We start from the raw sequence: 14,199 nt of genomic DNA on the forward strand, positions 1-14,199 counted from the left end.
CTGGGGCGCAGAGAGGGCTGGGAAAAGGCTGAGTTCCCACTAGTCAGTGTGTAAACCTCACAATCCAGTATCAGCTAGGGTCTAAAGGAAGCTAGAGGGGCTATAACAATATCACACAGTGAATATTTCAGAGCCCCCTCCCCCTCAAAAAAATCTATCAGGGATAAAGACGATCATTTCATAAAGAAAAAGAGGCCAGTTCATCAGAGGAACATAATCGTCTTACATGTTTATGCATTTAATAACACAGTCTCAAAATACATAAAGCAAAACCTGAAGCAATTGCCAAGTGAAACAAATTCACAGTTACAGTTGAAACTTTCAGTCCTCCTCTCTCAATAATTTATAAAATAAAGAGGCAGAAAATAGGTAAGGATACAGTATATTTGAACAAAAATATCAACCAACTTGACCTGACTGAGATGTATAGCAGATGCCACCTAACATGAGCAGCATGCGTGGTTTTCAGGGGTACACAAAACATTTTTTAAAGTCACAATAAATTTAAAAGGTTTCAATTCATATAAAGAATAATTTATTAACCATACATTAGAAGTGAACAGCAAAGATCTTTAGAAAATTCCCAGTATATTGAAACAAAATAACACAATTTTGAACAACCCAAAGGTTAAAGAAGAAATCAAAAGGGAATTTAGAAAGATTTGACCTGAATGAAAGTGAAAAGACAAAATATAAAAATTGTGGGATGCTTCTAATATAAAACTTGGAAGATTTATAGCACTAAAGGAGTGTTTTAGTTGAAGAAAATATGAGAAAATTTTAATGACCTTGGCTTTCTTAAGATTGCTTAAATATGACTTCAAAAGCAGAGTATAAATTTAAAAAAATGAATAAACTGGACTTCATCAAATTAAAAACTTCTGCTCTTTGAATTACACTCTAAAGAAAATAAGGCAAGCCATGGATTAAGAAAATATTGGTAGAACATCTATCTAACAAAGGATTTTTACCCAGCATATATAAACAGCTCTTACAATGCAATAAGAAAAACAGCCTAATAAAACACACATGAAATATTTGAACAAAGATATCGTCAAAGAATTTATATAGATTGCAAATGAGCATATAAAAATTGCTTTAAGAAAAGCAAATTAGAAACACAAAGTGTTATACTATATACCCACTAGAATGGACAAAATTTTTAAAAAAAGACTGGCCATACTGAGTACTGACTAGGATCCGGAGAGCAACTGGAACCCTAAAATTGGAGCAGAGTAGCAGTCTGGGTTTATAGAATGGGAGCTCTGCTGGGACCAGACAGCTTAGATTTTAGTCTTCACTCTTGAGGCTTTGGGAAAGTCTGTATTCCTTCTGTCACTATTATCAAATACCAGTAACAACTGGTTCTGTTTACTTCATCAAGCTCTAGTGATGATCAGGTGAGATAATGGGAAACCATTTTGTAAACATGGGGTACAATGTTATTTGGGCTTTCCTGTTGGCTCAGTGGTAAAAAATCTGCCTGCCAATGCAGGAGCTATGGGTTCAATCCCTGGGTTGGGAAGAGTCCCTGGAGGAAGAAATGGCAACTCGCTCCAGTATTCTTGCCTGGAGAATCCCATAAGCATGACAAAGAGCTGGACACAACTGACTGACTGAGCACACACGCACTAATGTTATTCTTTCAAAAATAAAATTAATGTGAATACATACATAAACATATTTTTAAAAAGGCAATTTAAAGAAAACGATAATGAAAATATCATGCTAAAATCTTTTCATGATTTCTCATTGCTGTTAAGCTAGTTTAATTATTGTAAAATTTCAATATTCAATTACTTACAAGGCCTACAAATATTTACAAAGAATTTGACAAATAATACACAGATGTTTGACTAAATTAATGTTGACCATTAATAAGATCACACTACTATCTATGGTGCTCAGTATGTCAAAAACAAGTAAGTCAGTAAACTGTTGATATTTCTTAATATTTTAATAATTATTCATCAAATCAGAACTAGACAGTAAAAACCACTTTTTATAAAGACATTACTTGCATATTAACACATCAATCTTGATTTAGTCCGGTAGCTTTGTAAGAATCCATGACTTTAGTTTCTCTAGTTCCGCTTTGCTTAACTCATGGTAAACACCTGGGAAACTATGAAACTTTGTGCTCACTCCTAGAGATTTTAACATTGAATTTGTCTCTTCACCCCAAGAATGAAGAACTAACTCATCTGCAGTACCATGACACTGAAATAATTCAGGAAGAACACCGTCACTTTTCTGAAGAGCCTAGAGAAGAGGATATAAACATGGAGAAGTTTAAGAAATTCATTTAAGAACAGTGTATATTCTTGGAAGTCAGGGAGGGCAGAAAAATGTCAATTTAACCAAAGCTTCAGGGGCAAAAGCAGTAGTGGCGGTGATGTCCGAGGTATATATTGATGGACTAAGCTCAGGAGCTTAGCTGGTTGATAGCACTACAACTGCAGTTGTGTGGGACCTGCATTTACTCTGAAGAGGGCTGTTTCAAAAACAGTCAAAGCATTTCCTGAAGAAACCTTGTGTCTTGGGAAGACAACCCTTTTCACAAAGAGTGGAGAGAGGGAGGAACACAAGGGAAAAATGGCATTCTTGTTCTCGTTTCTGTACCTGCTGGTTCTACTCCTGGTAATGAGGGTGTATCACTATTATATTCCATTCATAAATTAGGAATAATGCTGCAAAATAGGTGTCAGCCATGTAACTTATCCTTTGGTTTGATTAAGTCATAATTAGCAAACCTAGCTATAATCATCTACGTTTTTAATATGTATACAGGATGCATATATATTATATACATATTTTTTATCCTTTCCCCTTTGAGACTTTGATTAACAATACTCTTTGTACAAGGCATTTCCTAAACAAGAATGACCAGGTGGGATTAATCAATATAGCTCATTTGCCCATGAATTCCCAGGAATGCTCTGTGAAGCAACCGTTATTGTGTAATTATCAATGTTGTTTTAGTTTCAATGTGTGAATGCCTTATTTTTTTTTTTTCCGTTTTGCTTTTAAAATCTGAAACTTACCTGGTAAACAGCAGATGCTTTATTCAGAAAACTAGACAGAGCAAATACTCCTGCCACATCTTGATGATTTCTATATGCTAAATGCATTGCCATGCACCCTCCCATAGAAAATCCTCCTACAAGAAGCAAAAATTCACTTATCAGTAAAATCAGAATAATGCTAATTTGGAACAAGATATAGCTATGCCAATCTTCCATAAATATCTGGAGACCTAAAAGAAATACAATGCAAAAGAAAAATTTAGTCTACTTTACATCTTACCAAAAAAGACCTGCCATGAGTAAATAACACTATTCCATCTACGTCATCACTAGTAAAATAATTTGTTATAAAAGGAACTAGAATTGCACAAAGAAATAAATAAATCTGGGTCAAGTAAAAATATTTATCATAATTAAAAATATATGAGTCATAACACAAGTGTTATTTACTTAAACATCTAATGTGTACTTATATTTTGTTTATACTTATAGGAGTACTCACACTACAATTAATAACATGCCCCTTTTTGTCTTAGTTGTCAAACTATAAGCTAGAGTTTTTCATATAACAGATGCTTAGTGATCTTTGAATTAGGAAGGATGATCAAAAATTTGGTGAGCTAGTTAAAGTATCTTTGTATTATCATATTATTTTGGGAACTAACTTGTGATGGTACAATTAAAACATATATACTTATATGTACTTTTAAAAAAGCTTGGAAAAAACTTATTCACTTAACAAAATTTTATTGTCTTTTATGAGCCAATCACTGTCATTGGAGTGACACTAGTCACTGGAGATAATACAAATTAAAATACATGGATCCTTCTGTACGAGGAGAAAAGAGATACATCACAAAATGTGGAGATGGGGACATGACATGACACAGCAGAGAGAGTGGCCCAACTTAGAGATGTAGTGTGATATTCCCTAGCTTGACTGAGAATTAAAAAGACATCTCATGATTTAAAAGAAATCTGCATGTTATAGACAGCAAGCTTGCAGGAACATAGTTTTTATTTTTGGAGAAATTCAAGAGCGTAAATAATACTTTTGCCAAATGTACCTAAGCAAAATATTGAATGTGACTAGTGTGACTGAGGAACTAAATGTTAATTTAATTTTACCTAGTTAAATTTGGAGTTTAAATACTCACATATGGCTAGGGGCTATGCTATTGGACAATGACGTTCTAGATAACCTAAGCTGCATACCAATGATTAGAAAAAAAGCTTCAAAATTCATAAATTGAGCAAAAATGAAACTAATGTTTCATTAAGAAAATAATGTACCCTAAGATAATTAAATTTGATATTTAAATCTAAAGTGGTAAAGATCTTAAAAAAGTCATACAAAGACAAAATAGGTTGGTAAGCAAAAATATATTTAAAAATTATTATAAAAGAATACCTACTGAGAAAATTTTACACCTTAAATGCACCCAGCCCATTTTTATTAACTAATCACTTTATGTGATTTCAGAGTTCCTTGATGGGTCCAATCTAACAGCAATAACAACAAAAACTAAAAAGAAAACACTTCCTCACATATGAAATGTCATTATCAAAGGCATCCAAAGACATTTAACCTCAAGTTCAATTCTCACAATTTATAATGAAGAAAAATGTACCCACTGAAAATTTATTATTTTAAGATTCAATCTAAGTCCCTTATCCATTTATAATCTTGTGAGGTAGTCTGCAATTCCTCACCAGTGATCTCTGACAATAGTCACTTTTAACATTGTGGACACCAGTGTGAAAAGGGACTTTGTGCATTTTTTTCTTCTGATAGAAGAAAATTTAACACAAAGGACTAGTTATTTGAATTCATTTTCCATCTAAGTGTCTAAAATGCAATATAAAATATACTGTTCAATGAGTAAATACGAAATAGTAAACTCATTGTAGGTAATACTTATAATGTATATTTATAGTTGCTGGCAAAGTATTAAAATGTCAAGAGTTAACATTTCAACATACATTTAAGATTAACAGGCTGAATAAAACATGTTAAAAAATAATAAACCTAGCTTTTATGAACTCTTTAAATGAAATAAAACAGTAACAATATATAAAAACTACACTGGGAAAACCAAGCTAACCTATCTGAAAACAAAGTTGGGGGCAAGGGGATGGGGAACTTACAATTCAAGTTTATCATCAGTTGAACAGGATTTTTAAAATGCAGTAAAATCCACCCTACATTCAAATTTCAACAATTTTCCCATTTGATTTATATATAATTATTCTTCAGACTGAACTGTGATAAAGTTTCAAAAATTTGGGAACATATAAATTATGCCAATCATATTTGTATATTTTCTCATATAAAGTTTATAGGATAAATAGAATATTTATCATCTTCTATGGAAAGCTATTAAAACAGCAATCCCAAGTCCTAAAAGTTCTGATGATTGTTGTTGAAGAAACACAAGTAAGGATTTCCCAGGCAAGAATACTGGAGTGGGTTGCCATTTCTTTCTCCAGATCTTCCCAACCCAGGGATTGAACCCGGGTCTCCCGCATTTTAGGCAGATGCTTTACTGTCTGAGCCACCAGGGAAGTCATTCAAGACATATATATGTTGAAAGAAGGTAGAAAGATGCTATCACTTTCCAGTTTTACCTCTAAGATCATCAGAAGAAACATATATAATGTCAGGAAAGTGAGCCTGGAAATTGTAGGGCTAGGTTTCATCTTGGTAACTGCAACCATCCCTTCATTTTAGTTTTAAATCTTTTTTTAAATTAATATGCTAATACATGCCCACTGAATAAAGTATTTCCATCATATCAAAATAAAGAAAATGGGTTACCCAAAATATCATTACTCATATATAATTCTGACATGTTTTAAAAATTTATTTTAGCAGTTAAACTCACTCTATATGTAAATTTTATACCTTACTTTCTTGTAATACTGATTTGAATGTCTTTAAACAGAGTTATGAAATTCTATAATTATTTTTTTATTCATTGAGCACATACTAAATATACCAAGTGCCTTCTAAATGTGTATATACAGTATATATCAGTTACATAACATTCAATTGTATTAACTAACCATTATTGCCTTAACTACTTTCCTCATAATGGGCTTTTACAGCATCCATGTAAAATATTTAGGTGTAATTCCAGAAGCATATGATTATCCATGCTTCAATTCTGCTAATACGCTCATATTATAAAAATTCTTATAATCTGGTCATTATCATTTGTCAGATTCTATACATCCTAGATCAAATTTAAACCTAAATTATGTCAATTTTCTCTTAACAACAAATTATCACCACCTAGTGGCTAAAAAAGGAATCTCATTATGGGACAAAGTTTCTGACTAAGTCAATAGATCTGGGTTCTAGTCCCAACTCCATTTTAGCCAGTAATCTCTTTAAATTTTACTTTCTTCTTATCTGAAGGGTGAGTAATCATTTTATATCTTACCTATTAGAAGGATCAAGAAAGATACTATATGAAAATGTGTATTATTTAAATACTTTTTAGTGTTAAACTGAATTTTAATAATTTTCTCAGAATGCAGGATCTGAATCCAGGTTTCCTGAATCCAGGAACAACTATGATGCCAAATTCAGAAAGTAATTTAAAAGTCACTAATTACTGCTTGTGTTTCCCCTAATTTTCACCACACACTCTGAAGAATTATATGTGGTATAAATACATAAAAATACAGTTTCTTGTATCTGATATTCTTAATGTGCAGGGTGAGGATTCATGAGTGTCTCCAAGGAACACATTTAAAGATTTGGCGCAGATCCTCCTATCGAACCAAAGTTTATTCTTTCCATTAAGAAAGAAATATATTCCCACTGATGAAAATAAGCAAACAAAGAATTTCTTTTCTCAGCTAAAACCTGCAGTTGAGTGCAGGGTCCTTAAGTGTAACCTTACAGCCTTGTGTTTCCGAAGTCTTGAAACACTGTGCTGGTCTCTCATTCTACTGGATCTGCGGCCTCTTCCCCAGGCCTTCAGCCTGCCCATTGTTGTCAGTGTGTTCCTCTTAAAATGCTCATCCGACTGAGTCATTCTCTGTATGTAACTCAGTAATCCTAGCAGTTGAAGTGTACACCAGACTAGTAGTTCCTGAGACATTTTAACCTGTCCCTTGTTTTCCTTCATGAATGTGTTTCCCTTCTTGTTTACCAGCCATATTCTCATTCATTTTTTAAAACTCGGTTGGAAATTATCTCTTCTAAGAAGCAAGTTTTTGTGTTCATTCCTCACTGTTCATAATACTTGGATTGTATAAAACACTTTACTTTTGTTATCTCCCTCATTATAATGTAAAGTTTTTGATTCTTTTTTTTTTTTTTTGGTACTCCAGCACTTAAAAATTCTATGAATAATTTGGAAATTAAATTTAGTATGAGAAGCATCATTTTTGACCTGACTAAGCTGTGTAAACTACTGGAAAAGGGGTATATCATATACCATAAAAACATTGTTTTTAAACTAAATTTAATATAGTAAAATACCACTAATCAAAATAAAACCAGAAAAAAAGAATGGGCTGCCACTTATTCAAATATAGAGAACACTGTTGTTTACAAAACTATACTGGTTAAAACCACAATCTCAGAGACAAGGGTTCCATGAGGACACAGTGTATGATATTAAATCTGAAGTTTTATCACATACTAAACAAAATTAATAAGGGTAATAATTTTGTACTTATTATCTTCATGTTTTCCTCTTTAATCCTTTAATTTTCAAGTTTTTTCCCTTAGAACTCATTAAAAAAAATAACCTAACCTCACTGTGTTGTTCATATATGTGTTTCCCGTGTCTCAAATGCATTGTTCTTTTTAATAAAAATGACTCAGCATCTCAAATGCACTTTTGACTTCTCATTGAATACCTCCTAGATAAAATGTTAAAAATAGCATTTAAATCTTAAACAATCTATGAGCAATGAAAACCAGCATGTATACCATTAGGGAAAAAGAAAACAGCTGGTAAGGAAGGGACACGGAGCTCCTTGAGAGTCTCCCAAGGGCAGCAGCGGGCCAGTACATTCTTCCTGCTGTGTGGAGAGACAGCAGGGCAGGTGGGATAGAGTGGCTAACAACAGCATCATCACCACACCCCAGGCATGTCTCTAAGTACTTCACAGGAACTGATTAATTGAATTATCACAACTCTGTAAGTACTATTATGATCACCCAAGCCCAGAGGTTAAGGACACTCACATAACCACAAAAACAGGCACTGGATCTAGGATTAGAAACTTGCAATTTGAGTGCACAGCCCAAGTTCCTAACCATGTTAAACTGCTGTCAGCTGCATTAGTGTGTTCGCAATTATGGTATTTATAACTTGGGAAATGCATGTACAAACATTCAAATACATAACGATATTGCCTCATGTACCACATTTTGAAATGAATTGAGAGTTCAGTCAGATCAATAAGACAAAAAGAAAAATAATAATAACTACAAGAGAAAATCTGACACGACTAGAATGCCATTTCTCTAAGCATCAACAGCCAACTCGTGAAGAATCCAGCATATGAAAAGAAGGCAGTATAACAGGTGTTTTGTTTTAATAAAGGTTAAGAATTACATATATTTTGACACACATGTTTAACTCTATAGAAATGCCTCAAAGATTTATTTTCATTGAATGGTTAAATAACTAACAGTACAGGTAACAAAGACCAACAACCTTGGATCCACACTTCTGTGTCTCTTTCATATCTCAAGCTATCAAAGAGGCTTTATAGCGCTTGATAGACTCACCTCACAAATTCTAAAAAATTTTTTCTTATATTCATATAAGTGCATATAAATTTCCTATTACATATATATTTTGTAATGAATTTCAAATTTTATACTTTAGTAGTTTATAACTCTTCTAAAATGAAATTTGTTGTTAAAAATTCAATGGAGCTATGATAAAATATCAATCATATTACTTACTGCTTAATAAATAAGATCAGCTTTTAACAAAGTTTTCTTGGAACTTCAGAAAATAATTAAAACCTTTCATGATATAGTAGAAAGAAACTAAAATAAATTCTAGATGAATCAAAGAATTACAAATTTAAAAAACATTATGGAAAAGTCAGTAGAAAATCTATTTGAATATTTACTCAAATTCTAGAAGAATAACTTCTTAATCTGAGAAGTTATTTGGAAAAACCAGATAACTAAAAACAGCTTTCTCATGTCAGAACATAACAAACAGAATTAAAAGGAAAATAAATTAAGTGTAAATTAATTGCCACTTTTTACTTATTTTTAGCAAAGATTTTTCAAGACAGTATCATTCAGCAAGGTATAATAAGATGGATATTCTAATAGAGGTGGGAGAAGCATCAACAGGTACAGTGTTTTCGTGAAAGGAATTTGACAGCATGTATTAAGAGTTTTACAAATATTCATATAAATGTTCAGTTAAACAGAAGAATCATGGGCTTTAAAATGAGGTAAACCTAGATTCAAAATTCTTATCAACTCTCTGACCCTATAACAATCCATACATAGTCTCTTTTCAAAAATGAGTAAGACGAAATAACTGATGGATACGGGGAAGGGCAAGGAATAGGGATGGGGGAAAGGACAAGCAGGTAAGTATCAACAGTTACAATTCAATGGGATACATTCTTTAACACACGAACATTAAGAGCACTAAGTGTATTTTCTACTTATTCACACTGTCCTCGCAGTACTTCAGTATCTTACTATCCTATAAACATAAATTCAGGAACTGGTTCTTCCATACCCAACTTTTTATCTCCTCCCTTACCCCTTCTGTGGATTAATTTCCCTAAAGCACAGTTTTAATTAACTATATGACTCAAAGACATACTTATGTCATTGCTCCTCAATCATCTATAGAATAAAGGATAAAAGGGGACTCAGAATTTATTGAGATTGTAAAATGAGCCAAGTATTTGACAGACACCATCTTCCAGTAAGGGACTTCCCTGGTGGCTCAGACAGTAAGGAGTCTGCCTGCAATGTGGGAGACCCGGGTTCGATTCCTGGGTTGGGAAGATCTCCTGGAGAAGCAAATGGCACCCCACTCCAGTATTCTTGCCTGGAAATCTCATGGATGGAGGAGCCTGGCAGGCTACAGTCCATAGGTCGCAAAGAGTCAGACACCACTAAGCAACTTCACTCACTCACTCAGTCTCCCAGTAAAATAGATACTGTATCATTATTCCCACTTTACACATGAGGCAGCAGAAAATCAGTGCAGGTTATTAAGTGATGAACCTGCTAGGCAATGGTGGGCTTCCGATTTGAACTACTTTTGTCACTATGCCATCATGCTCTTCCAGCTGTTAGTCACACTATGAGATCAACAGGCATTTTCCAGTCACACAACAAACTTTCTGCTAAAATTGTCTAACATCCAGACTACAACAAGCACTACTTTTTCTACTTCGATTTTACCATTCATATCACTCTCTATATCTAGACATCCATACTACAATAGTTAAAATTTTATTTGCACATCCTAAAATCTCATATATCTTTGGCACTTTTTTCTTAAATTGTTCCCTAATAGCTCCAAATACTTATGACTTCTTCATCTAAATTCCAATTACTTAAATCATCAGTTTACTGCAGATCATGCCACTGATTATAATAAATGTTCAGTTCTGTGCCAGGCATTGCAGTGGGTGCTGAGAAATAAAAATAAATATACATGATCATTCCCTTTGAAGAGCGGCCAGTTATGTATCTTTAGGGCACTTGTCGAGGCTAGTTGGCAGGACAGTTATTACAAGTACCTCATGGGCTCTTCTAGGTTGTAAGCAATTGGGGCACATAGATCCTGTTACCTGTGTCTCTTTGAGCATTCGACTTAATGCCTGACACACAGTACTTAGAAAATGTTTGCTAAATGATCGAATGACAGAATCTGTTATACACTCATGTATCTTGAGTTCTATCTTGTAACTGTTTCATGATGCCCTAGACTGAGCTGGTACCCCTTTACTAGGTTCTTCGCAGTACTCCTATAATGTTCTATATCCATCTCTGTGACATGGTGCTAAACACACAAACAGTTAAACACCGATAAGGAAACAAAGGCCCAGCAAGGTGATGTTACTGGGCCAGAGGGCCAGTTGCTTTCAACTAACAGAAGTGAATACTGAAGCCAAGACAGGAAAGAATGGATTCCATCCATTATGTCACATTGCTTCTTAACTCAAAGGATAGCTTAGTACTTCAATAAACACAAAGGCAGTTTATTAATTTGCTCAGATCCTATCTATACAGGATTTCAAAGTGCATTCTAAACTTATTTACAACATGATGGTGGTGGTTTAGTCATTAAGTCATGCTGACTCTTGCAAGCCCACAGACTATAGCCCGCCAGGCTCCTCTGTCCATGGAATTTCCTAGGCAAGAATACTGGAGTGGGTTGCCATTTCCTCCTTCAGGGAACCTTCCCAACCCAGGAATGAAACCCATATCTCTTGCATCTTCTGCAATGGCAGGTAGATTCTTAACCACTGCACTATCTGGGAAACTATGAATAGGTCTCATATGATATATAAAGTGCTCCCAAATAATGTTCCAAGTAAAATTCAAAGTATAAAATTAAAAAAGTGAATCAAAATATTTAAATTGCCAACATCTAAAAATCTTACCTACTAATATTCTGTTCTTCTTGATGCCAGTTTTTACTTCATCTTCAATCAAATCTGTAAGCACCTGACACATTACATCAATTGATTCAAGGTGCTCTGGGCAGTCATTTGATATTTTAAGTCTGTCAAACCATACATTGGAAATTCCTCCTCTCAAAGGAGTATATGGCCTGTTTAAAATCAAAAAAGAAAAAAAAATTAAAACATTTTTTAATTTCTAAAATATTAGTGCTTTGAATTAAATTTCTTTAATGTTTTAAAAGTTAAAGAATTCATATTAAAGACATTTCCAAGCATATCTTAACTTTCCTATACTTAAACATTGGTTCTATTAACATTTATTAATGCCAGTTCACCATAGTTTCTCCATCTTTTGAGTTTCATACTCTCCAGAAAGTCCCAAAGAAAAAAGGATAATTATATTTGGTATATTGTGTGTGCATGCTATTTTTTCCACTCAATTTAAATGATTAATCAGGTCTACTATTTCTTTAAACTTCTGCCTTGATATACTTTAAAAGTGTAAGGATCAATATTTAAGCATTCACAGCTAAATAAATAATGGCTCTCCATGCGAAAAGTCAGGCCTCAAGAGCAGAAAATATGATTCACCAAAATGCTTTTAAACGATGGTTAGTTTGTAGCACAAAAGTCTGAACGCTGAGTTAATAATTTAAAGGTTTCTTGATTACATCCAGGCAGATTATCTTTAGAATAGGGGTCTTCAGGTTGTTTTTTATTTTTATTTTTTTGTTTATATATCTATCTTTAATTTTATTTTATTTTATTATTTTTTTTACAGTTAGTCCAATTCATTTTTTTAAATTTTATTTTTAAACTTTACATAATTGTATTAGTTTTGCCAAATATCAAAATGAATCCGCCACAGGTATACATGTGTTCCCCACCCTGAACCCTCCTCCCTCCTTCCTCCTCCCTCCCCATACCATCCCTCTGGGTCGTCCAAGTGCACTAGCCCCAAGCATCTAGTATCGTGCATCGAACCTGGACTGGCAACTCGTTTCATACATGATATTTTACATGTTTCAATGTCATTCTCCCAAATCTTCCCACCCTCTCCCTCTCCCACAGAGTCTATAAGACTGTTAAATCAGGACTTAGAGCTATTTTATTTTTAAATCTTCTCAGGAACCTTGAAATGAAAGAATTTAATGGGATACAAATATTCACTGGAAGTACTCTTCATACAGATATCCCAGCACTGTCTGCAACACTCAATCTGGGTCTCAAATTGAGTGCTTTGTTGGACTTACAAAACACTCTATGTGATAAGATTCCCTGAGCTGGGTGTCTTGTTGAACAAGATTGATCTTATAAGATGCTTTACATTTAAATATCAGGTAGGATGGCCACAGTATCAGTGAATCTTGCTTTGGATTCTTTTAAGTATACGTGTGTGTGTGCGCGTGTGGGTGTGCACGCACATGCATGTGTGTCCCAAGGTATTCCCAATACTCTGTTTTAATCAATTACAAAGGGGTTAAGGGGTCTGGTGACAAGTCCTATGTTGGTAAAGGTAAATGAAGGGAACTGAAACACTCTTTCAGTCTCCTGTAGCAAACAGAGAGGTTTATGGGGAGATATATATGTATTTCCATATATATATGTCTCCATGAGACACACATGGAGAACCAGTGGTTTCTCAAAGATGAGGAACAGGACAGTTCAACAAAAGATACAGCTCTTCACTTAGCAAATCTTGCTTTCTATTTATGAGACAGTGAAAAATGGGTTTTATGTGCTAAGAAAGGCCACAGAAAATTCAGTGACAGAAGTATACATTATAATTTGAAAGAAATCTAAAGCAATGCTGACCACAGATGCAAGGTTTCTTCTAGATCAACACTTCTATTGCTTTCAGTTCAGTTCAGTTCAGTCACTCAGTCGTGTCCAGCTCTTTGTGACCCCAAGAATCGCAGCACGCCAGGCCTCCCTGTCCATCACAAACTCCCGGAGTCTACCCAAACTCATGTCCATTGAGTCAGTGACGCCACCCAGCCACCTCATCCTCTGTCGTCCCCTTCTCCTCCTGCCCCCAATCCCTCCCAGAATCAGGGTCTTTTCCAATGAGTCAGCTCTTCACATCAGGTGGCCAAAGTACTGGAGTTTCAGCCTCAGCATCAGTCCTTCCAATGAACACCCAGGACTGATCTCCTTTAGGATGGACTGGTTGGATCTCCTTGCAGTCCAAGGGACTCTCAAGAGTCTTCTCCAACATCACAATTCAAAAGCATAAATTCTTCGGTGCTCAACTTTCTTCACAGTCCAACTCTCACATCCATACATGACCACTGGGAAAACCATAGCCTTGACTAGATGGACCTTTGTTGGCAAAGTAATGTCTCTGCTTTTGAATATGCTGTCTAGGTTGGTCATAACTTTCCTCCCAAGGAGTAAGCGTCTTTTAATTTCATGGCTGCAGTCACCATCTGCAGTGATTTTGGAGCCCCCCAAAATAGTCTGACACTGTTTCCACTGTTTCCTCATCTATTTCCCATGAAGTGATGGGACCAGATGCCATCAT

The 14,199-nt window shown here is 34.5% G+C and overlaps 1 protein-coding gene across 1 annotated transcript in view; it reads right to left on the reverse strand.

Moving 5' to 3' along the window:
* Positions 1–217: 217 nt before the first annotated feature.
* The window catches only part of LYPLAL1 (lysophospholipase-like 1), a 31,458-nt gene continuing 17,476 nt past the window's right edge, over positions 218–14,199 (reverse strand). The window contains exons 3-5 of the mRNA XM_010853271.1: positions 11,655–11,824; positions 3,045–3,160; positions 218–2,262 (exon numbers count right to left, since the gene is read on the reverse strand). Coding sequence (XP_010851573.1) covers positions 2,044–2,262; positions 3,045–3,160; positions 11,655–11,824 — 505 coding nt within the window. The 3' untranslated portion in view covers positions 218–2,043. The remainder of the gene's footprint in view (positions 2,263–3,044; positions 3,161–11,654; positions 11,825–14,199) is intronic.

This window comes from Bison bison, unplaced genomic scaffold (assembly GCF_000754665.1).
Source record: "Bison bison bison isolate TAMUID 2011002044 unplaced genomic scaffold, Bison_UMD1.0 scf7180017864325, whole genome shotgun sequence".
Lineage (NCBI taxonomy): Eukaryota > Metazoa > Chordata > Mammalia > Artiodactyla > Bovidae > Bison > Bison bison.